At 37.8% G+C, this 25,710-nt stretch overlaps 1 protein-coding gene across 3 annotated transcripts; it reads left to right on the top strand.

Moving 5' to 3' along the window:
- Positions 1 to 5,135: 5,135 nt before the first annotated feature.
- PCDH18 (protocadherin 18) lies at positions 5,136 to 19,351 on the top strand. Of its 3 annotated transcripts, none has more exons than XM_025268075.2 (4): positions 5,136 to 8,161; positions 8,976 to 9,064; positions 9,154 to 9,317; positions 10,534 to 14,903. In XM_025268075.2, exons 1-4 carry the CDS (start codon positions 5,675 to 5,677, stop codon positions 10,560 to 10,562), a joined length of 2,769 nt encoding a protein of 922 aa, XP_025123860.1. In that variant the 5' UTR covers positions 5,136 to 5,674; the 3' UTR covers positions 10,563 to 14,903. The 3 variants fall into 3 exon arrangements, with proteins under 3 accessions (XP_025123860.1, XP_006041325.1, XP_006041326.1); XM_006041263.3 differs by lacking the exon at positions 10,534 to 14,903 and adding an exon at positions 17,397 to 19,351 and having other exon boundaries at positions 5,138 to 8,161; XM_006041264.3 differs by lacking the exon at positions 10,534 to 14,903 and adding an exon at positions 17,397 to 19,351 and having other exon boundaries at positions 5,139 to 8,161; positions 8,979 to 9,064.
- Positions 19,352 to 25,710: the final 6,359 nt, after the last annotated feature.

The following is a 25,710-nucleotide window of genomic DNA, read 5'->3' as shown; positions in this document are numbered from 1 at the left end:
TCTGTTTGAGTAGGTCTGGGGTACTGTCTGAAATTCTGCATTTCTAACAAGCTTCCAGATAATGCCCAGGCTGCTGCTCTCTGGACCGTACACTGTATAGTGATGCTGTAAACTGAGAACTCAGACTCAACTCACTGAAGGACTTGAAGTCCCCCAGAGTCCCTCGAATCTTCTCAGCAGTAACTTTTGGAATGCAGTGTGTAGTCTTAGTTTCTGCCTCAGGATATTGTCCTGATGAGAAAGAAATTTAAGAGCCTCTATGACAGTCCCAATGATTAATCCTAAAACCAACTCTGCTGCCATATAGTTTAAGTTTGTAATCTTTCTCAAATCTTGACTAGGCTCCTGAAAAATGACCATTTCCAGAATACTGGATCTTAGGTCCCTGTACCCGTTTTGTTCTCTCCATGTTAATAACTAATTTCATAACCTGTCTGCTTAGAAGGCCTGAAGTCCTAAAATGAAAAGCTTACCTGTGTGCCTGGTATTCTGGACTCAGTTGATTGCCTGCTGCCAGCCCTTAAGTCATCTGCTGGAACTTGGCACTCTACCATTGGCAGGACATCCCAAATACTGACTGCCCACTCAGATAAAACTGGCTTAGCACCTGTCACTGCATTTCATGAACTCCATTTCTTCTAGGCCTTCCACTGATGCTGCCTCCTGGCACCTGCAGTGCTCTGCCTGCAGGTATGTGGTCCTCGTATGGGCATTTATCCCGTTGTTTTGATCAGAATTCTTATAAAATCTATTTCTATTCTACAAGTCTCAGGATAATTTAGGATCCATTCTCATGTCTCATTCCTAGATCTTATGTTGATAACTATGTTCCAATAAAGAGTTCATACTGTTTAGTGATATTATATTGTATATTCTTGAATAGGTTAGAAAATGGAATATGGGAAGAACAACATGGACTTCTTTTACCTGCATTGCAGTATTAAATACATTTCTATGTTTTAGAGCCTAGGTATACTTAAATAGGTTTATGGATCTTATGGAATGTTCTTCAGTGAACCACCAAGTTTTCAACATCTTCATGGATCACTACTACTGTTAGCTTTGTCAACTATGGCTCACAAGTGGCCTTCATAAATCAAAAATGGGGAGAGGTTCATCTTTCCAGCATAAAATTATATCAGTATCTAAACCAAAAGCTTGAAAAGCAAGAAGGACTGTGGTTATAATTCACACTCCTTCCTCCACCCCTCCGATGGATATTAGGAAGAAAACAGACACACAGAGGCTAAGAAAAGGAAACTAACCTTTGTTTAGTGCTTACTCTCTCTGCTGTATGTTTCTTCTATACAGTTTTTAAAATTCTTATAAGAATTCTTTATAGCAAACAATGATTAGTCCCACAGGATTAGCCAGATTGGGAGAAGATAAATACACTGTTCAAGATTATACAATTATCATCTGATGGTACCTGCATTGGTACATGAGTTGGGCTCATATGAAAAGTTGAGCTTTTCATTTTAAATAGTTCCAGAGCATTGAGATTTCTTAACTTTAACAACTCCTGGCTGGTAAAGCTTTTGCTTTTACCACATTTCCCAAGATATATAGTAGAGTAACTATTAGGTTTGTTACAAGCAAGAATATAAGTTCCTCCTACAAGGCATTTCACAACAAATGGTATGAGAAAGGTTATCATGGTATGCCAATTTGCAAAAAGATTGTGAGATCCCATAGTAATGCAAATTAATAACTAAAAAATTTAAACAAAATTGACATCTATTTGTAAGATATAATTTTAGTGACTACAATTTTATATTCCAGGACCAAAAAAGTCACTATCATTGATGTAATGGAGACGTATATGAGCTTTACAATTGAGTCTTACCCGTCCTCTCTTCTTCAGTAGGAAAAAAGAAAAGTGAAAGAGTTAGTCACTCAGTCATGTCTGGCTCTTTGTGACCCCATGGACTGTAGCCCACCAGACTCCTCTGTCCATGGAATTCTCTAGACAAGAATACTAGAGTGGTTTGCCATTTCCTTCTCTCGGGATCTTCCCAAGCTAGGGGTTGAATACAGCTCTCCCGCACTCCAGGCAGACTCTTTACCCACTGAGCCACCAGGGAAGCACCTTCAGTAGGAAAGAAACCAGTAAAGATTTAGAATTATAAAGCTTTGTTTTCTCTGGGCTTCCCTGGTGGCTCAGACAGTAAAGAATCTTCCTGCAATGCAGGAGGCCGTGGTTTGATCCCTGGGTCAGGAAGATCTAGAGGAGGAAATGGCTACCCACTCCAGTATTCTTGCCTGGAGAATCCCATGGACAGAAGAGCCAAAAGTTATCACAAGAAATTACATGGTAGAAGTGACTGGATATATACCCTATGCCAGCTGGTATCTTTTCTCTAGGTTTAGCAATTTTCAGCCAACTTAGGCTGATGAGGTAAAAGGATATTTATGAATAAAATATGCACAACAGGATAGAAGTAGCTGAGATTCTCCTCCAGGAACTGGAGTGGCTATCATCACTTAGAATGCCACAGTCCTCAAGAGAAGAAGCCCTCTTCTTTCTTGTCAACAAAGGCCTCCATGTCACACGAGTTTGGACACTAAGGAACATTCTATCACTGCTTCACCACTAGGATATCTAAGAAGTTGTTTCAGGGTCTATCACTTTTTCATGACTTTGTAAAATTCAAGAAGAAGAAAGTTAAATCCAATCATCATTAGACAACAAACAGAAGTTTATCAGTTTTCCTCCCCTGACACAAACCCTTTCATAAACAGCAAAGGATATGAGGGACGGATTTTTTTTTAGGATTTTCTATTCAGGGCTACCAAATAAGGACATTTTGCATTGCTGGAACTAATCAAAAGTTTGAAGGAAAGATTTAGTTTCTATTTTGTACTTTTTGAAAAGAAGTTTGAAAAAACAGGGTAATATACACTAAGGAGAAATCAAAAGCAAAATACCATCATGTAGGTATATATATAATTCCTCAGGGAGAGACTGATCAGCTGAAAATGAAGCAGTATTTGGTAAGGATGATACAACAAGAGAAAAAAGCCCTCCTGCATGAAAAGATTCAACGTTCTTTAATGATTTACTCATGCAAACACATTTCTTATCAGTTTATATTAATTTCTAATCGATTTCAAATATTTCAGTTACTTCTGAAGCTCTTTTTCACAACAGTTAATTCTGTTCAAGCTCACCGTCAGAAATAAGTGAAAGATTTTTAAGATAGTTTTACTTTTTAAGCATAGGAAAAATGTCTTTTACATTAAGATAGTCAAAACCATTGCTCTTGGGATATTGGGAGGTAGACTTACCAAATCCAAAAAGAAAACTCTCCTAGAACTAATAGATTACCTTTGAATTTTCACCCCAACTTTGAATAGTCACTAATTCTTTTCTTTGCTCTTTTGGTGTTGGCAAAGGGGTTCACTAAAGCCTGAATTGATATAATTATTGGCTCAGATTGTTAGAGATCTAGGACAGATGGCTATGGGTTTCTAAAGTCCCAGTTGCTTGTGGTAGTTTTCCTAGTTTTGCTATAGGGTTTGGGATCAGCAATTTGAAAGGGCTACAAACTTGTAAAACAGTATTATTCATGGGGGCCAGAATGTTCATCAGCGTGACCCAGTACTAAATACATTCATTATAGACATTTCTATTCTGCACAATTTGCCACACAGCACTGGTTTCTGGAGGGGGGAGAAAAAGACAATGGCTTATAAAATGCTTTTGAATGCCTAAAAAGAAGGAGAATTCACACTGAGACTCCTCTGCTTTCTTTTTTGGAAAGAATCTTCTTAGTTACTTTAGCTGAGCTCTGCTGAGAGTAGGCAAAGTGGAAAAATCAGAAAATTACTTTTTTTATATGTTTCGGGGGGGCAAAAGAGAGAGTGGGAGAAAATAAATGGGAAAAAAGTGACAGTGAGATTATGTGAAACAGCAAATATGCAAGTGGATGAAGACAGCTGAGGAATAATGCAAGAGGTATGAAAAAAAGCATTAAGAATAGAGCCATGATGATAAACTTAAAAGGAATTGCAGAGCAGAAAGAACATCATAAATAATCATATTTTCAAATAAGAATACCATATCAGTTTCTGTGACCTGGATAGAGCACAAACCTCCCATGATATTTCCTTAGCATTTTGATGCACACAAAATGCAATTTTCAGCTCAGGCATTTTATTTTTCAATGTAAACAAGCTTTGGGTTTTTAAAATACAAATCCTAAAAGTGTTTTCATAAATAATACATATATTATAAAAATTTGACTTGTAAATTTCTGAGTCCATGTCCCCCCAGTATTCATTGCGAAGATTCACCATGTATAGATAGTCTAGTAGCTTTTCCGTAGAAATTGACATGCTAAACCATGAAATGTCTTTTACCAAAGGTAAATAGGATTTTTTGAAGTACAGGGCAAAGAAATATCATAGCCAATTTTGGCCAAACTCCAGGCAAGAAGTGTTAGAAGGTAGAACTATATTGTTAATTAGTTTCAAATCTTGAGGTGTTCCTTTAAATCTTGCTAATTAAGAGAAATCAAGAGTGGAAAATAGCCTTTTTCTTATCTTCAAAGAATAAAGATGAAAGAAAAACAGAAAATGAAACCTCTTTACTAGTTCTGTTCTTTAAAACAGAGCACAAGAAAATCTGCTTTGCTCACAAAAGGAGAAAGACCCAAGTATTTACAGAGGGGGAGGGGAAGGAGGCGGGCAAACAAGCATAATTAGAAGCAAGTTTTCAAATTTTATTAAATTCCTCCACCAACAAAATGCACTTAGAGGTATTTTAAGTTAAACCAGTACTTAAGGACTATGAAAAGCAAGATGATTACATGTTTGCAGAAGAAGAAAGGGCAATTAAGAAAACCAGGCCAATTTAAAATACCAAATAAATAAAGGCGACCAGAAGTTGATTTAAAGTTTTTCTTCCGTAATTTGTCTCTCCTTTGTTGTGGCACGCTCAGAGAAAGTGAATACAGTAGATGCAGAGGAGGAAGGGAGAGGGGTGGAGGAAGGCAGGAGCAGTCACGGAGCCTCTCGCATCCTGCTCCCCCAGCCCCCACCGGCCTTGCTCTCCCAGGCTCGCTCTCTCCCGCGCCCCCAGCCCCCGCCCGCCCCCCACCCCTCCCCGTCTCTCTCCTTCTCCCACCCTCCTCTCTAGTCTGCCCAGCCCTCGCTTTGGGGACTCCATCAGCTTTTGATTTGGAAGGACGCTGATTGGCTGGAAGCGATTCAACACACGCCGGGCAAGAGAGCTTTGTCTGAGTTGAAGTGAAGTTGTACAGATTTTAGACTGGAGTCAGCAATCACGGGCGTTTAGTCTGCAGCCGAGCAGAGAAAGGGAGAGAGAATCGCTCGGGAAAGATCCATTGCGGACTCCGGCGGCACCCTGCAATAGATGGATTCCGACTACACAAGGGGGAAAACGCGGAGGTGACACTCTCTTTGCCTGCCAAGAGGACGAACGGCCAAACAAATGCAAGGACTGGACTCCATGCCGGTAATATCTGGAAGGCGTGACACGGTGTGTATAAAGCAAAAGTTTGAGAGCTGTTAATTGCTGTGCTGTGTTATTAAGAGACGCTTTCAAGTTTCCGGTACCAAATGTAGCTTAGCTTTAAGTTGCCAAAGGAAGTTGAGGGGATTGGTTTGCTGTTTTAACTTGCTCTGTGAGCGGAATCTCATAAACTGACCGATGTACCAAATGAATGCTAAAATGCACTTTACGTTTGTTTTTGCACTCTTGGTGGTGTCTTTCAACTTGGATGTGCTGGGCAAGAATTTGAAATACAGGATTTATGAGGAGCAGAGGGTTGGATCGGTAATTGCAAGACTATCAGAGGATGTGGCTGATGTGTTAGTTAAGCTACCTAATCCTTCTACTGTTCGCTTCCGAGCCATGCAACGGGGAAATACGCCTCTACTCGTGGTCAATGAGGATAACGGGGAAATCAGCATAGGAGCAAAAATTGACCGCGAGCAACTATGCCAGAAAAACTTGAACTGTTCCATAGAGTTTGATGTGATCACTCTGCCCACTGAGCATCTGCAGCTTTTCCATATTGAAGTTGAAGTGCTGGATATTAATGACAATTCGCCCCAGTTTTCAAGATCTCTCATACCTATTGAGATTTCAGAAAGCGCGGCAGTGGGGACCCGTATCCCTCTGGACAGTGCATTTGATCCAGATGTTGGGGAAAATTCCCTCCACACGTACTCTCTCTCTGCCAATAATTTTTTTAATATCGAGGTTCGAACCAGGACTGATGGAGCGAAGTATGCAGAACTCATAGTGGTCAGAGAGCTGGATAGGGAGCTGAAGTCAAGCTATGAGCTTCAGCTCACCGCCTCCGACATGGGGGTGCCTCAGAGGTCTGGCTCATCCATACTAAAAATCAGCATTTCAGACTCTAATGACAACAGCCCTGCTTTTGAGCAGCAGTCTTATATAATACAACTCTTAGAAAACTCCCCGGTTGGCACTTTGCTCCTTGATCTGAATGCCACTGATCCAGATGAGGGCGCTAATGGGAAAATTGTCTATTCCTTCAGCAGCCATGTGTCTCCCAAAATTATAGAGACTTTTAAGATTGATTCAGAAAGAGGACATTTGACTCTTTTCAAGCAGGTGGATTATGAAATCACCAAATCCTATGAGATTGATGTTCAGGCTCAAGATTTGGGTCCAAATTCAATCCCAGCACATTGCAAAATTATAATTAAGGTCGTGGATGTTAATGATAATAAACCTGAAATTAGCATAAACCTCATGTCCCCTGGAAAAGAAGAAATTTCTTATATTTTTGAAGGGGATCCTATTGATACATTTGTTGCCTTGGTCAGGGTTCAGGACAAGGATTCTGGGCTGAATGGAGAAACAGTTTGTAAGCTTCATGGACATGGTCACTTTAAACTTCAGAAGACTTATGAAAACAATTATTTAATCTTGACGAATGCCACGCTGGATAGAGAAAAGAGATCTGAATACAGTTTGACTGTAATCGCTGAGGACAAGGGGACACCCAGTCTCTCTACAGTAAAACATTTTACTGTTCAAATCAATGATATAAATGACAATCCACCCCACTTCCAGAGAAGTCGATATGAATTTGCAATCTCAGAGAATAACTCACCCGGGGCATATATCACCACCGTTACAGCCACAGATCCTGATCTTGGAGAAAATGGGCAAGTGACATATACCATTTTGGAGAGTTTTATCCTGGGAAGTTCCATAACTACATATGTCACCATTGACCCATCTAATGGAGCCATCTACGCCCTCAGAATCTTTGACCATGAGGAGGTGAGTCAGATCACTTTTGTGGTCGAAGCAAGAGATGGTGGAAGTCCTAAGCAACTTGTAAGCAATACCACAGTGGTGCTCACCATCATTGATGAAAATGACAATGTCCCTGTGGTTATAGGGCCTGCACTGCGCAATAACACCGCAGAAATCTCCATCCCCAAAGGGGCTGAAAGCGGCTTTCATGTCACAAGAATTAGGGCAATTGACAGAGACTCTGGCGTGAATGCAGAACTCAGCTGCTCCATAGTAGCAGGTAACGAGGAGAATATCTTTGTAATTGATCCACGATCATGTGACATCCATACCAACGTAAGCATGGAATCTGTTCCCTACACAGAATGGGAGCTCTCAGTTGTCATCCAGGACAAAGGCAATCCTCAGCTGCATACCAAAGTCCTTCTGAAGTGTGTGATCTTTGAATATGCAGAGTCGGTGACAAGTACAGCAATGACCTCAGTAAGCCAAGCACCCTTGGATGTCTCCATGATTATAATCATTTCCTTAGGGGCAATTTGTGCAGTGTTGTTGGTTATTATGGTGCTGTTTGCAACTAGGTGTAACCGAGAAAAAAAAGACACTCGATCCTACAACTGCAGGGTAGCAGAATCGACATACCAGCATCACCCCAAAAGACCCTCCAGGCAGATCCACAAAGGGGACATCACATTGGTGCCTACCGTTAATGGCACCCTGCCCATCAGATCTCATCACAGGTCATCTCCGTCTTCATCTCCTACCTTAGAAAGAGGGCAAATGGGCAGCCGGCAGAGTCACAACAGTCACCAGTCCCTCAACAGTTTGGTGACCATCTCATCAAACCACGTGCCAGAGAATTTCTCATTAGAACTCACCCATGCCACCCCTGCTGTTGAGGTAAGATCACACCCTGCACCTATTCACTGACACACTCAGTTGTTAGTGGTCAGAAGTTGTCTATGCCTTAGTTCTTAAATGTTTCCATTACTAAGTAACAGTACTAACAAAATGGAAATTAAATAGGATGCATGTTACATTATGTAGATAAAGCAAATATACACACCTCAGCATGCTGGTCTTAAGTTTTTCATAAAGAATCTGCTTGCATGTACTATGTGTAATGTTGAAAAGTAAATGTGAAGCTAGCAAAGGACTATCTAATTAGAGTCCCCTTATCCTCAGACTGTGATACTTCAAGCCAGAAACAAAGGGGCTTGCTCTAATTCTCATAGTTATGGTCTCTAAGAAAAATTTTAAAATGGAGGCTTCCAGAATCCCATCCCAGTGCATGTGTATTTGTTCAACTTTTGAAATTTTTCTGACATTATTTTGACTACATGTATTTTACAGCATTTTACAGCATTTCCCATGTATTTCTGCAGCATTTTCCATGTATTTTTATAACTGATCACTTTAACCTGAACAATAAAATAGAGGTAATCAGTCATTTTTTAAATAAAGGAATCCTCTTTCAAAAAGAAAATGTCAGCTGTATGATAACATCTAAATCTCTCTGGGACTTACTTCAGTTCTGTTTGGTGGCCGGTTGCATGGTCTATCAGAGTCTAGCATGTGTAGGTCTTTAAAATGAAGATAATATGTTCAATTAATTAGGATGAAATAGTGAGTAGTAACTGTAGTTACTTGCTTAAAGCTTTTGAGTACTGGGGGATTTGTTTCCAGGAATCAATACAGTCTGTTTGGTTTCCAGCAGGTCTCCCAGCTTCTTTCAATGCTTCACCAGGGACAATATCAGCCAAGGCCAAGTTTTAGAGGAAACAAATATTCCAGGAGCTATAGGTATGAATGACCCTCCTGTTACCTATTATATCTCCAATAACCTAATGCTGAAGAGTAAAATCTCTACTTTCCCTGACTTCTCTTTCTAGATATGCCCTTCAAGACATGGACAAATTTAGCTTGAAAGACAGTGGCCGCGGTGACAGTGAGGCAGGAGACAGTGATTATGATCTGGGGCGAGATTCTCCAATAGACAGGCTGCTGGGTGAAGGATTCAGTGATCTGTTTCTTACAGATGGAAGAATTCCAGCAGGTAAGAGTGTCACCATAGTGACAAATAGATAAATCTTTATTTTTCAGGTCTACTGCACCAGTGGAGTGAGTGGTTTCTCCCATGCTTTTATTTTTTCTTGGTACTAAAGTAGCTATATGCACACGATCAGTAATGAACATAAATTGAAACAATTTTATATTGTTTAATTAAAATTCATAGTAATCAGTTGGTAGAGAAAGGGAATAAACAGGAAAGCTTAAGAGGACAAGAAGGAAGGAGTGGGCAGAGGAGGATAGAAAACCACACCACTTCCCTCCTCTTTTTCCCCCATCCACTACTGCCATAGGGCACTCTTGAGCAATTCTGTCAAATTACTGGGTGGTTGTTTTTTATTCAGATAGCCTGTTTTGGTGCCTAGTGGTAAGCAGGACTATAATTTGGAGGACACATTTCCTGTGATGGGAACCAACTCACGTAATCAGAGATGAAAATACACTAGGGAATGGTATACTTCAATCACTAAAAATAGGCAAAAGAATGCATCTTTGTAGGTGGCAAGCATGGAATATTTTTTGCCACCTTTCATTTCATGTCTCCACTGTAATGAAGGAGGGGCAGGAGTCTAGGAGGGGAATTTATAAGTACACAGCTAGATGGAGGAGACCCTATTAAGTTGTGAGCCACGTTTTCCTTCGAGTCCCTCCTCTCTAATCCTGCAGTAGAAACTCTCAGATCCAGCTGAGTAAATACTGACTGCTTCACTGCAGCAACCCTGTTACTAAAGACTATAATATTAAATCAACCCTTCAGAACCTATTCCTTTGGCTACTTATATTTCTAAATTCCACTGAATGTTGATCAAATAACTGCCACTTGATAAATGAATAAATGAAGTGATAAATGAAAGAAAGGGAGAACAAAACTGTATTACCTGTGTGAGTCCATGAACAACTGTTTCCTAAATACAGATAAATAAGATAGTTTAGGAAATAGACCTGAGGGAGCTTCAGAGAGCCACCGAAACTCAGTGGAAATCAGTAAACAGAAATGCCAGCTCTCGTAAACTGTAGTCGTAATGGTGGCAGTAGCTGCAGGAGTATTAATATTAATCCAGGCACAGTCACCAGTGATGCCCCAGTGCTTCCTCTGGGCTCATGAGTTCTGTATCTGCACTGCCTCTCCCAGCACTCTGGCATAGCATTTAGTGGTGGTGGGAATAACAGTAGTGTTTTTTTGTTTGTTTTTTTTTTTTAAGATTTGAAAACAGAAGCTTATAAAGGTTAAAAAAAAAGTATACAAAATCAAGCAATTTGTATATTTTAGAGGTGAGATTTGAACCCATGCCTCTACTCATAAACACAAATCTATCAAGAATAATATAAAGTAAGTTGTTTTTGTTTTTTTTTAATACTTTGAGTGACATATTTGTTTTGCCTTTCTTAAGTCTTACTACCTGTCTGAGAACCAATGAAATGCTGCTTATTTAATTATGCTATTACTGTAATAGATACTGCCTTTCTGACAGGATGATGTATGGGAAGGACTTCTAGTGGCATTAAGGGCTACAATCAATGTACACTGAAAGCTGATACTTACACAGTCACTCATGAGGTGGGGGGTTGTTTGTTTTTGTTAAATTCATAAATTCTCTAAACCAATTTAAAGAGAAATTCTTGAAAAAACTAGTGGAATATATATGGCCTCAGACAATTTGCTCATAGAGAAACAGTTTTGTTATTCTTACCCATGAAATGAAAAAGTTGGCTGAATTTCTATGATTCTATAATACTGATGGAACTCAAATTTTGAATATTGATTCCTAATTTTCAATAATATAATTTCCCAACTTAAATTATTTCATAAAATGGAAACATATCATGGGTATAATACCAATATTTGCTAAGTTATTTTTTCAATTGTAGAAAGTTGACTCATTGACACAATTCATTTATCACTATAGTTAAAAGAATAACTGCCCCTGCTTGGATAACCTTGCCAGGCCCAAATGATGCCTAAAGTCCTTTTTTAACTCTGAAATTCTCTGATTCAATAGCTAATCATGGTCTAATTTTTTTTTAAAAAGGTCACAACTCCTCTTTCATTCTAGCCTATAGTTACCACTGTCACTTATGTTCATGGCAGGAGAGTTACCTAACGCTTGAATTAAAGTAATTAAATTAAATGTTAAAGAATAAAGAATAATTGGGGAAATAATAGGTGGATATTGATAAACTCTAGATACTAGAGCCTTATTTAGTGAGTGACTTTAGACTCCTTGTAAGTCACATTTCTTCTGAAAGTTAGAGGCTCATTTTTATATTACCATTAATAACACTAGTTAATATGTAGACAAGTCTTTAAAAAGGAATTCCACAAAATTATACTTAATCTAGGTGTGTGGTGGGAGAGCTCTTTTGCTAGGCCATGTAACTGTATTATAATAGATTGTATTACAATACATACACTTCTGCCTTATTAGCTTCTTGTCTCTATGTGGGGTATTGTAGAAACTATTCTAGAGGCACAGAGCTCAAGGAAATCACTAATGATCCATAAAATATCTTAAGCTTTTTGTATGCTTGGCTAGTATAGAGATGTGCATAATCAAATATCTATACTTAATTATCACCATCATTCTGATGATACATTACCGATATTCTGGTTTATTCTTCACACTTGCAGTTTCTTTCAACACATTAGTGTGTAAAAGTTTTGCTTTGTAAACTTTATATTCCCAGGAAATATTCCAAGTAGAAAAAAATGTTAAGTCCACATCTGAATGCCATTAACAGAAATCAGTACAATTTTTTTAAAGCATGGATATTTTTAGAATTTCAGTGTCTTATTCCAACTGTTTTTTTCTGCATTAGACTGTGATCAAATATAGATTATGTTATGTTGCTTTGCCTGCCAACAGGGTCATTTCTGGTCATTCATTCTATTAATTCCCACAGGAGGACCCTGCATTCTGAACAGTAAAGTCAGCACGCATTTTTGTCTGTTGGCTCGTGTTTGTCAACATACTTTCTTCCTTACTCATTCAACTTTGAATTACAACTCTACACAAATGCTTGCAAAATCTCCCTTTTCCCAAAGTGCTAGCTACACCAGGATGTCCTTGCGATACTCCTTGACTGAGCTCATTTCATTTTTTTTTTATCATTGTAACATCTATGATTACTTAATTCAAACATTCCTCTTTAATTCCATGTCCTCTCCATTCTCATGTCTGGTACCCTACTTCTGGTTGCTTTTCAGTATCAGCACATGAAGTGATATTCACTCTCCAACAGCTTCTTCCTTTGTCAAACCTTTCTTTCATACAGCTTGAACAACTTTTTCAGAACATTTTATATTTTTTAGTTCAAAAACAGTTATTGACTTTTGTTGCCTGGCAACACCTAATTCAGCTGTTTGTCTTGACATTTCAAGGCCAGTGAAATCCAGCCCTAGCTTATTAAATTTATTTTTTTAAAATCTTTTGCAATAGGCAGGGTCATGTCTACACAGCAATCCTTTGCTCATGTTCGCCTTTCTACCTGAAAAACTAGCTTCTCTTTACTTTGTCTATCTTAGTTCTATTCATCTCTCAAAGTTTGTTTCGAGTTTCTCTTTAACTGCTTCAGCATCCACTTATACCCTTTTTTTTTTAATTGAAGTATGGTTGCTATACAATATTATATGTTATAGGTATATAATACAGTGATTCACAATTTTTTAAAGTTGTATTTCACTTATAGTTACTATAGAATATTGGCTATGTTCCCTGTGCTGTATATATCCTTGTAGGTTATTTATTTTATACCTAATAGTCTGTACCTCTTAATCCCTTATCCCTATCTTGCCCCTCCCCTCTTCCCTCTCTCCACTGGTAACCATTAGTTCATTCTCTATATCTGTGAGCCTGTTTCTTTTTTGTTATATTCACCAGTTATAGCTTTTAGATTCCACATGTAAGTGACATCCTACATTTTTTTTTTTTACATATTGTCTCAGCATCATATAATTTGACACCTTAGACATCTATGACCTCATTTGTCACACTTGATTATTCTAGTACTGGAAACCATTTGAGGGAGGGGAGCTATCACACCATTTTACATATGTCAGGCTCTTAATAGATGGATAACTCAATGACTAATGGCTTGATAGGAGTTAGGCATATATTTATCTTCTTATACTCAATGCCTGCTTCCTGTCCTGCCTATAAGGTCTAGTACAGAGACAAAACTCACCATCTTGCTGTGGGAAAACAGACTTTTCTGTTTCCCCATGACTTTCCCTCCTCAGAGAAAGTTTAATCACCAGACAAGAGCTTTCCAGGAACAAAGGAAGATTAGCCCCTGGCACCACTAGCCAACAAGTCCTGATTTGTTGGAAATGGTGTAGAACACCTGTGACACTAAGCTGTATGCACACTGAGAATGATTTTGCACAGTTGAGTCTTGGGGTAAAGGTTGAATATCAATGAAATTAAGAAACGCCCCTTCTGTGCCACACTGTTCCTCCACCTCTATTATTTTAGCTTTCCTTATTCCCATTAATCTTTATTCATTAATTTTTCATATTTTTGAGTTTTAAAAGTTTATGTTAATTTATTATTTTATAACTAAAGCCCAATTTGTTTATTGTGAAGTTATAAGATAGCATTCTCTGCCTAAAAATTCCTATGACCAAATTTATTTTTTATACAAACTATTGTTTTAATTACTCAGATGGTATTGATTGTGATTTTCATTACATTCAGTTCTCTAGAAAGCTGATCATGCTCAGGATTCTTAGAAGCTTGTGTAATTTTTCCTTTTCTCCCCCATCATTAAACATAAAACAAAACAAATTCGATCAAACAATTAAGACCGTCCCACAGAATTAAATGCCAGAAAACAACTGAGGAGATGTCTTTAGGTCTGTTACTCTTCCTTCTAAAAGGATGTGAGTAAGACAATACAGACAGATCTCCTTTCCACTTTTAGAGACTCAGGGAATTAAGGAAAAAATTAATTACCATTTGATAGTTATTTCAGTGCTTAGAAAACCTCATGGCTATGGAGGTATTCCAGTTACTTTCAACACCTTTTGATTTTGTCCATATATGATAAACAACAACAGTTGGTAAATATCCCCCAATAGTAATAATGCTTGAAGTCAGCACATCTAAATCTTCTTTATTCTTACTGATTTAAATGTCACTTTTCTTCACAGCAAAATGACACAAGGATTCTCAGTATTGCTCTTTCTCATCCCATTTTGATTCCCACGGGATTGGCATTCACACTATCCATCATTTTCCATACTTTGAATTTCTAGCCTTCCTAACAATCAGACATTTTTTCTCACGGTTCTTACTCTCATTTATGTTCTTCAACTGACTCCTTCTCTATTAAGAATTGAGGCCCAGAATGGATGAGGTATAAGAACAGAATTATCTTCGAGATGCACATGATGAAGAGCACTGACTTCCACACCTTTGAACAAAGTCCTTTACATCTCCTTTTCTGAAAGGCGACATTTACTCTTCACTTTCTTGTGCATAAGTCTTTTCCAAAATTTTATTTTATTGCATGCTGCTGCTGCTAAGTCGCTTCAGTTGTGTCCGACTCTGTGTGACCCCATAGATGGCAGCCCACTAGGCTCCTCTGTCCCCAGGATTCTCCAGGCAAAAATACTGGAGTGGGTTGCCATTTCCTTCTCCAATTTTATTGTATAAGAACACTCAATATGGGATCTACTCTATTAACAAAACTTTAGCTGTGTGATATTGTTAACAGTAGGTACAGTGTTGTACAGCAGATCTCTTGAAATTAATCTTGCTTAACTGAAAATTTGTGCTTATTAATTAGCAATTTCCCCGTTTGCCTAATGGAGAAGGCATATGGCACCCCACTCCAGTACTCTTGCCTGGAAAATCCCATGGACGGAGGAGCCTGGTGGCTGCAGTCCATGGGGTCGCTAAGAGTTGGGCACAACTGAGCGACTTCACTTTCACTTTTCACTTTCATGCATTGGAGAAGGAAATGGCAACACACTCTAGTATTCTTGCCCGGAGAATCCCAGGGACGGGGGAGCCTAGTGGGCTGCAGTCTATGGGGTCGCACAGAGTCGGACACGACTGAAGCAACGCAGCAGCAGCAGCAGCAGTCTGCCTAATGCTTGTTAACCACCATTTCGTTCCTGGATTCTCTGAATTGGACCATTTTAGATGCCTCAAATATAAGGAATCATGCAGTATGTGTCTTCCTGTGACTAGCTTATTTCACAAAGCTTAATGTCCTCAAGGTTCATCCACATCGTCACATTTTAGAGAGTTTCCTTCATGTTTAAGGCTGAATAATATTTAATTGTATGCATATACTACATTTTCTTTATCCATTCAACAGTTGATAGACATTTAGTTTGTTTTCACATCTTGGTTATTGTGAGCAGTGCTTTCCTAAACAGGGGGAGTGCTGTATCTCTTTGAGATCTTGATTTCAATTCTTATGGGTAAATCCGAAAGATGGGATTGCTGGATCATATTGTGGTTCTCTCTTAATTTTTTGAGTAACCTTCATATTATTTTCCATAGTACCTGCACCACTTACATTCCGAACACCAGTGTACAAAGGTTCCAATTCTCCACACTCCCCTCACTTGTTATCCTTTGGGTTTTTGTGTTTGTGTTTTATTATAGTTATTCTGGTAGGTTGGAGGTGATTTCTTTTTGTGTGCTTTGATTTGCGTTTCCCTGATAATTAGAAAATATGTAGCGAATGCCTAGTCTATGCAGACACTTCAGACACTTTACCTAGTGCTGGGGATACAGCAAAAAGCACACTCGATAACTTGCTTCCCCTGACAGGGGATTTGGCATTATTCAAGAGTCATCCTTTGTAGCAATAATTTGGAAGAGAAATCATTCTTAAGCAGCCAGATCTACAGAATTAGCTCTGAATGTATAAGTATGGCTGATATCAATCCAGTTTTAATTCAAATCTAAGATAATTAGCTTGCATTTTCTGCATACTGTTATTTGAGCTAAAATGAAATCATGATATTGAAAGGACCTAATGATCACTGAAAGAGATGGATGGTTTGTGGAGTGTATTTTACATCTTCACATTTCTTGGTGGTTATGTAGTTAATATATTTGCCAAATTTAGAGATTTTTCCCTTCTTCTTAATTTTTCTGGTTTTCTCATATCACTGATTATATTCTGAGTGTAGCCACTCACATTCCAATGGGGCATCATAACATCTGGAAAAACTAACCAGTGTTTTGTTTTTTTTTCATATTCTTCATCTTTTGATAACTTTTCCAACTTTTTAAATTTAAAACCTCTAAAAGATTTCTTCTTAACAGAGTAACTGCAGATGGCTGGTAGTTGAGGATAATTTGCACTGCTGTTTTAAGTAACAGTCAATAAATAATCCAGTATATTTTTATGAGAGATTGATAAGTATAATTACTTATTATTTTATTATAAGTGCCTCCACTAAAAGTAAAGTAGGTCAGATAGACTACATTATAGAAGGTACCCAAAGGTGTTACTCAAGGCTTATCTGGTAGCATTCTAAAGTTATGAATTTCACCATATACCTCTGGGTTTTCATAGAGTTTATGTTCAGCAAATATTTCATCACTCACACCTTAACTCTCTTCCAGACATTTTCATTTGTAAGTTATCCATCCATTTTATTATTGCATGAGGAGCAGATGATATTCCTGAGAAGTACATGAGTCATAATCCTCCTTTCTTATTTGATGGACAAGAAAAAGTATATATACCAGGAGACCTGGGTTCGATCCCTGGGTTGGGAAGATCCCCTGGAGAAAGGAAAGGCTACCCACTCCAGTATTCTGGCCTGGAGAATTCCATGGACTATATAGTCCATGGGGTCACAAAGGGTTGGACACGACTAAGAGACTTTCACACACATACACTAGGTCCATAAAACCAGCAGTCATATTAAAGTCGTAATTATAGTCCATCTAATGTGTCAAGTAACAGGTTATTATCATGATGATGGTTTAAAATTGTGTATTTGGGGAAAAAAAATTACGATTTTTTCTATTATGTTTGAGTCACACGACGTGTAACACTGAATCCTTGTTGCTCTTGTTGCTTTCCTTGAGCACAGCTATGAGGCTGTGCACGGAAGAGTGCAGGGTCCTGGGACACTCCGACCAGTGCTGGATGCCGCCGCTGCCCTCACCCTCCTCGGATTATAGGAGCAACATGTTCATCCCCGGGGAGGAATTCCCAGCGCAGCCCCAGCAGCAGCATCCGCACCAGAGTCTTGAGGATGACGTGCAGCCTGTAGACTCTGGTGAGAAGAAGAAGAGTTTTTCCACGTTTGGGAAGGACTCCCCAAGTGAGGAGGACTCTGGGGACACCAGCACGTCCTCTTTGCTCTCGGAGATGAGCAGCGTGTTCCAGCGCCTCTTGCCCGCTTCTCTGGACACCTATTCTGAGTGCACTGAGATGGACCGGTCCAACTCACTGGAACGCCGGAAGGGACCTTTGCCAGCCAAGACTTTGGGTTACCCACAGGGGGTGGCAGCCTGGGCAGCCAGTACGCATTTTCAAAACCCGACCAACAACTCTGGGCCGCCACTTGGAACTCACTCCAGTGTGCAGCCTTCTTCAAAATGGCTGCCGGCCATGGAGGAGATCCCGGAGAATTATGAAGAGGATGATTTTGACAATGTGCTTAACCACCTCAATGACGGCAAACATGAACTCATGGATGCCAGTGAGCTAGTGGCTGAGATTAACAAACTGCTTCAGGATGTCCGCCAGAGCTAGGAAATGTTGGCAGAGCATTTTTGTTTCCATGTTTATGGAAATAGGAGACAGCAAAAACCCTGAAAGAACTGGCATTGCCAAGTAGTTGCATTTATCATAAATGTGTCTGTGTATATTGAATATTAAATACTGTATTTTCGTATGTACACAATGCAAGTGTGATTATTTTAATCTGTATTTTAAAAATACATTTGTACCTTATATTTATGTGTAATTTAACAGACAAATTTTATTTTTTTACTCCCATGACAAACATGTCTTTCCTAATCATGTAGAAACTAGCCACTGTTTAAATCTGATATAATATTCAACCACAAAGAATAAACGCACTGCTTAGATTAGTTATGTTGGGGAAGAAATTGTTATCCTGTAGGAATAACCCCACTAAAGCATTATTCAATTCTTAGTTCCATTAAGTGATCCAGCTTTTTTCATTACCTTTTTTGAAAAAGTAAGCATCAGTAAACTGTTTATTTTATTATTATTACTGTTTTTACTGCTCTTGCTAGTTCTAATAGTTCAATTCCTACAGTAAAATTGAAACATGAAGTGAAATTTTATTTCAGGACTGGGAAGTATCTTTCACAGACGATGATTTAAAGAAATAGGAGTAGAATCAGTTTTTAACTCCCAGGCTCCTACTATTGCAGGGCGTCACACTGGCCTGTTCTTGAGAATACTTCTAAAGTATTATCATCTACTTACAATCAAGGTAAACAATGAATTTTATTCCATCCTTGTAACATGAGAGGTGTCCCAAGGAAATAGAATCTTGTCCTTTAAATGGATAACAGTGTGTATTTTAATTTAACAGCATAAGGTATTCACGGACAAAGACAATTATGTCAGTGTCCCTCCTAGGGTAGTAATAAATATAACTGATTAATCCTGAAACTCTTCCATTCAAATCTTCCCCTCTTCTCTAACAATACTTGAACATTTTTATATTTTGCAATGTTTTTTGCTATAACTCTTCACTCTTAGCTTTTGTCTCTAGAGCATGATCTCATATTTTTGCTTTTATTTTTAGTATAGGAACATTTATAAAATTACAGTTTTTTACTGCAATTCTGTTTTAGTTGTTGCGTGACAAACGGCAAATTCTTTATTTATTGTGCTGTTATGTCTCTGTGTGGAATGCCTTGGTAAGGGACATTGGTGTTATGACTGTTCTTGTTTATGACCAAGCTTTATTAATGTTATTTCTATGAATACACTATCTTGATTGTACTCTCCAGAAAATTTTACTGTCAATGAAAATAAAAGGAAAATTAAAGTAAAGCTAAAGAACTGTCCATAAATCAGAGTCCTGTTCCTACATATACATTCAAAAGTTTTGCAAGAAGCATACCCTTCATAAGAGCGTATTTCAGTGTTGGGTTTTGAATAGTAGAGTGAGAACATTCAATTGGCTTGGCAAACAAGAAAAACTACAATGGAAAAGGAATGAATTTGAGATCTGTAATGGGAATGAAAGTAGTCTACCATATTTCCAGCTGATTAAAGAATTTAAGTGCATTTGAAGTATAAAGAAAAAAATAATAATCAATAGTAACTGCTTGAACATTTTTCAAATTACTTCTTGGAGCATATTGTGTTACACTGTGTCAGGGAAAAAGTCTATACCCTTACAGTGTTTACAAGAGGTGAAAATTTTATCTCCCTTGGTTTATTAATAGGGAAATGAAAGACTGGAAAAGTTAAATAACCTTAAAATGGCTGAAACTCAGATATTTAAATTCTCAAATGAGTACCACATCATATAGATATGTTATATCTTTCAAAAGGCACATCTTCCTTTGTAGAAAGGATTGCAATTACAAGTGAAATTTCAGTTTATTTTTCAGCAGCTTATACATATAAATGCTAACCACAATGAAATACATTTTGCTTTTCAACTTCATTTCCTTTCAGTACATATTATCATTAAGAAAAAGACTTTTATAATTTCACTGTTCTTAATTTAAAGCATCAACAGTAATTTAAGAAGCAAAGCTGGAAATCAATGTTTGGATGATGTAAAATAAATAAAATGCACTATTGTATTAAATAGAAGACCTTTGTCTATTGTCTATACAGTGAGCATTTCATCTCAAATTCCTAGCTTCTCCAGTCTCCCTCACTTCTTATTACTTCCCATGCCACAGGTTAAGGATATTAGTGCAAGATTTTCACTTTTCACAGATAATTTCTCAGTGAAGGCTGGAGTATCTGTTCCATCATAGCAACTTAACTCATCAGATTTATATTTCCTCTCTTTTGATATCTTGCCCTTCCTCTATTTGAAACAACTAAAAAGCACTTAAGGAGCTTCCTTACTGGATTTCACCTTACTTGATTCCTTTAAATGTTGACTTTACTCGATTCCTCTCAATGTTCTTCAATCGTAATCATCCATCAAGACAATTTTCTTCCAAAAGTGTAATTTGACAGCGAATCTGTTCCTTTTTAAACGCTTATTTATAGGGTGATTAGACAAATCTTCCTTTTAAATGCTTGTTTATAGGGTGATTAACAAATCTTTCTTTTAATAAAATGTCTATTTATAGGGTGGATTAGTATTGACTTTCATCAAATTCTTACAAGTTCTTAAAACGGTTATTCATTTATCATTTCTTTCTTTCTTGGTACTTAGCAGATGGGGCTTATAACTGTGTTAATCATTTAAATTCTTGTTCATTCCATCACACTTATATCAAATTTGCCACCTACCAATAGATAACAATTAAGGTAAAAGATGAGTAAGTTATACCATCTTTGGAGTCACCAAAGAAGTGTGATTTATGAAAATCAGCTTAGCTTCTTTGTTTCATCCATTTGATACCAGCTAAGGTCAGAAAATATTCAAAACTGAGTTTGAATTACTGACACATTAAAATTCAGGGGAAAGTGTCTATGTGAAATTTAGTTCTGTGGATGAAAAATGGATTGCCTGACATAGCAACTTGCAATCCTGCAGGAGCTCACAGAACTGATCCAAAACAATTCAGTCAATTTGCCAAATTACTGAAAAGTTTTGATGTTTCTGTTCCAATTCAATATATCTTGATAACATATCATCACAGTATTGAAGATTAAGGATACACTGAATAGGCAATAAATATCACTATGTAAAATTAAAGCCAAACCATGTGAAAGTGGCAAAACTAATACAATTATGTAAAGTTTAAAAAAAAAAAAAAAGATTTGTGTTGAATATTTAAAGGGAAAAAACAGTGCAAGAACTTTTCTTTTAAAAATGCCTGTATATTGACTTCCTTCATTGCAAGTTAAATTCATAAAACAAAGCTATCTTATATTTCTAAGCTCTCTTATATATTGTGAAAGTGTAAGGTGCCAAACTGATTGTGATCATTTTTAATATGGTAAGTGAAGTGTTTGTAGCTCAGTCATGCACTGGAGAAGGAAATGGCAACCCACTCCAGTGTTCTTGCCTGGAGAATCCCAGGGACAACAGAGCCTGGTGGGCTGGCGTCTATGGGGTCACACAGAGTAGGACACGACTGAAGCGACTTAGCAGCAGCAGCAGCAGCATGTCTCTTTAAGATCCCATGTACTGTAGCCTGCCAGGCTCCTTTGTCCATGGGATTCTCCAGGCAAGAATGCTGGAGTTGGGTGCCATTTCCTTCTCCAGGGGATCTTCCTAACCCAGGGATCAAACCTAGGTCTCCTGCATAGGCAGGAAGATTCTTTACCATTGAGCCACCAGGGAAGTCCCTTTAATATATTAGGATGTCTCTAACATGTGAATGTTGGAAATAATCCTATGTGGCTACATAACATTTTAGTAAATTAGGACCACTGAAGAGTCACGTCACTCTGTTTAGTTTCTAGAACAAGCAGTGAGTTACTTTTTGGAAATAATTGAATGATACCTAAAGTATTACATTGCAATTGAAAAAAAAAAATGCCCAATTGTGGTTTCATTCTTCATTTGTGTAACTGTAGTCATACAGTCAAGTAGATATATTTGTATACAGAAATAATAAGACCTTTAATATAATGTAAACCAAAAAATAATTAACAGGTAGGCACCATACAATAGATCTGAAAGTGATAGTCTATACTTCTCATTAATTTGTATTTTTATTATAAGATAGCTTATACAAGTTGTGGAACTGTTAAAATAATTTTACGGGGCGCTGACATTGCAAAAATTGCCACCAAAATTTACATACTTCCTGACTTTTAAAACCGCAAAACACATTCTACCCTGGCACTTTAAAATAATAGTTTTCTATTTCCTTTTATGACTTCTGCAAGTTGCTCCTTATTCTTGTTTGCTTTTTCAGATTTTATCTCTTCAATTTATTTATTTTATGCTTCTCCTCCTTGATAATTTATCCTACTGTCCACATTTTATAGCAATCTTCTCCAAATTTTTGCATGCATATAGTTCTTTATATAACCACCCAGATTTTATCAATTTTTTTATGTCTTTCTTTGTTATTGATATAATAGGGATCATATTTTTGAGGTATGAAGCTAATACCTTTTCATTCTCAATAAACCTTGCTCCTCTGATTCACTAGTTTAATAGCTGGGTAAATTCATATGATTAACAAAGGGGTCATTTTATTTGCTCTATGTTTTAAATTAAAACTTTTTGAGTGCTTACAGACAAACTAGTGTAGAAAACTTTACTTTCACTGAGGGAGGAAATATTTTATTCCTAAATGTGAAATGTTTCTCTTTAGGTACTGAGGGTTAGGCTGGGAAAGGTAAGCTTGGAGTTTTACTAAGTTAAGTGCAAGAAAATGAATATTAAGTAAGAAAGGGCCATAACCATCGTAAAGGAAGATAACTTAAGCAATTGTTGAGAGCATAAAGCCCTAGAGGTGAATACAGTGAGAAGGATAAAATAGCAGATGTTTGTGTCTTTATTCCCAACTCCAGTGATCTTCAGAAAAAGCTGTACAACAAAGCAGTACCTTTGGGTCCTGTTTGGGGAAGGTATTTTCCCTTTCCCTGACCTGCCCTGTGCAGGAGTGCAGACTTAGAAGGAAGAGGTGCAGGTGTGCCTCTGGGCATCATTTCTCCTCCTCACTGCCTCTGGGTGAACTATAGGAGATTCAGACTTTCTTTCTTATCCAGAATGGGGGAGAAGCTGATGTTATAAATTGTATTTACCTCTCAAAGTACTTTTATCTAAATGAAGGAAACTATTCTAAAATCCTCAGGTGCATTCTTGTTTTATTAAATGGTACATTCTGCAGTTGAAAATAGCTAACCACAAAATATTCTAGGCAGAAAAAGCACAGATTTTCTCTTTGGAAGAAGACCTTTGTGTTAGGTTCCAAATCATCTATACAACTTGCAGTAAATCCTATTCAATCCAAAAGTTGCATTAAGAATGTTTCAAAAATTCTCACCAGAAAAATATTTTCCAGTCTCTGCCTTGGGATCTGTATCTTTTCTGCAAACCTATGCCTGGTGGCTGTCAGTGTGGATTTTGTGAACTTCTGCTAGAGATTTTAGTAACTGCCAAAAATGTAGACTGCCAAATATATGACAAGGCTACATGGCAATGAACAAAGTACCAAAAATCTACAAAGTCCCAATAACTACACTTGACTCATTTCCTCACATTTCTCATTTCCTCATTTTCTCTCTTCTCTTTCTTCTCACTTTCTCCTTGTGTGGCATCTGAGTATACAGGCAGTATGTAAACCATTCTTTAATTCAACAAATGTTTATTGTGCACTTCAATCAGATACTGATCCAGGTGTTTGTTGAACAAAACAGACAACAAAGATGTGAAAATCACTATACACCTATTAGAGTGGCCAAAATCTGGAACACTGACAATACCAAATGTTGACACAGATGTGGAGCTACAGAAATTCCCATGCATTGCTGATGAGAATGCAAAGTGGCACTTTACAAGAGAATATGGAGTTTCTTACAAAACTAAACATACTCTTAACCACAGTGTGTTCGTCACTCAGTTGTCCCCAACTCTTATGTGACCCCATGGACTGTAGCCCACAAGGCTCCTGTGTCCATGGAATTCTCCAGGAAATACTAGAGAGTGTAGCTATTCCCTTCTCCAGGATATCTTTCTGACCTAGGGACCAAACCTAGGTCTCCTGAACTGCAGGCAGATTCTTACTGTCTGAGCCAACAGGGAAGACCAGCCACCAGGGAAGCCCATGATCTAGCAATTGTGCTCCTTGGTATTTACTCAGAGAAGCTGAAAACTTACGTCCACACAAAAGCCTACACCCAGATGTTTATGGATGTTTTTCATAATTGCCAAAACTTAGAAGCAACCAAAATGCCCCTCAGTATGTGAACAGAAAAATAAACTATGGTGCATCCAGGAAATGGAATATTATTCAGAGCTAGAAAGAAATGAGCTACCAAGTCATGCAAAGACGTGGAGGAACCTTAAATGTGTATTAAGTGAAAGAAGACAATCTGAAAAGGCCACATACTGCATGACACCTAACTATATGACACTATGAAAAAGACAAATATATGAAGACAGTGAAAAGTCAGTGGTTGCCAGAGGTCTAGTAGCAGAAATGAATAAGCAGAGCACAGAGAATTTTTAGGCAGTAAAAATACTCTGTATAATACTACAAATATGGATATATATCATTATACATTTTTCCAAACCCACAGAATGTACAATACCAAGAGTGATGCATAATGTAAACCTTGGACTTTGGGTGATTATAGTATGCCAGTGTAGGTTCATCAATTGTTAAAGATGTACCATCTGAGGGATGGTGTTAATGGGGGAGTTTCTGCATGTGTGGGTTCACAGGGTGTACAGAAAATCTCTGTGCCTTTCTCTAAGTTGTGCTATTGACCAGAAAGTGGTCTAAACTAACAAAGTATAAAAGAGGGAGAGAGAGGGGGGTAAATGGCAAAGCCAGCAGAGAGAAAGCCCCAGACTCTAACTGTCATGACAGAACAGACCATACACAACACCAGAGCAGACAGACACTTCATATCAGGTGTAATTTTCAACAGGACAGAGAACTGAATAGAGGCCCTGCTTTGTTAACCAACACACCTCCAGCCCCCAAACAGCAGCTGGCCTCTGATATATTCTCAACAAATACTTGTAGAATGCAAGGATGACTGTATGCTTCTCCTTGAACCTGAATGCTAGTCAGAGAGAAGGACTGAAAAAATATTACTACCATTAAATATTCAGTTATGACCCAAGCATACTAAGATATGTTCAGCATGACCCAAAAAACTAAGATAGTGGTAATAAAATAAAATTCAGTGTTTTCCCCTAACAGCATGAATTGGAAATCAAGAAAAACTGAGACCAAATATAATTGTTTAGGTCTCTTTTTTCACTTTTTTAAAGGAACATTTAGGTATTTTGGAATATTTTGTCCTTATACTTGGGCATTTGTGTCTGGACTGGATGTTGCAGTCTATATCTCAAAGCTGATGCTCCAAAGCCCCTCTTATCTGGCAACATGCTTTCAATAAGTCACATGATCAGTGAAAAATCCGGTTTCCACACTTATACTACAATGTTAATAAATACAATAGTAATAGCACAATTGCCTCAAGTGAAGAAAATAATAAAACCTTTAAATTAGAAGAGGAAAACACAGAGAATTTATAATACGAACCATCTGTTTTCTTGTGTCAGTTTTCTATAGAAGAGCTCATTA

Source organism: Bubalus bubalis, chromosome 17 (genome assembly GCF_019923935.1).
Source record: "Bubalus bubalis isolate 160015118507 breed Murrah chromosome 17, NDDB_SH_1, whole genome shotgun sequence".
In the NCBI taxonomy this organism is placed as follows: Eukaryota; Metazoa; Chordata; class Mammalia; order Artiodactyla; family Bovidae; genus Bubalus; species Bubalus bubalis.
This window is presented reverse-complemented; position numbering and strand designations above follow the sequence as displayed.

What these genes read in the sequence shown, in the direction of transcription:
- PCDH18 (XM_006041263.3), top strand. Translation starts at nt 5,675, where the DNA reads ATGTACCAAATGAATGCTAAAATGCACTTTACGTTTGTTTTTGCACTC. An exon ending in AAATATTCCAGGAGCTATAG is followed by an intron (nt 9,065 to 9,153) that starts GTATGAATGACC and finishes TTCTCTTTCTAG; the next exon opens with ATATGCCCTTCAAGACATGG. An exon ending in AGATGGAAGAATTCCAGCAG is followed by an intron (nt 9,318 to 17,396) that starts GTAAGAGTGTCA and finishes CCTTGAGCACAG; the next exon opens with CTATGAGGCTGTGCACGGAA.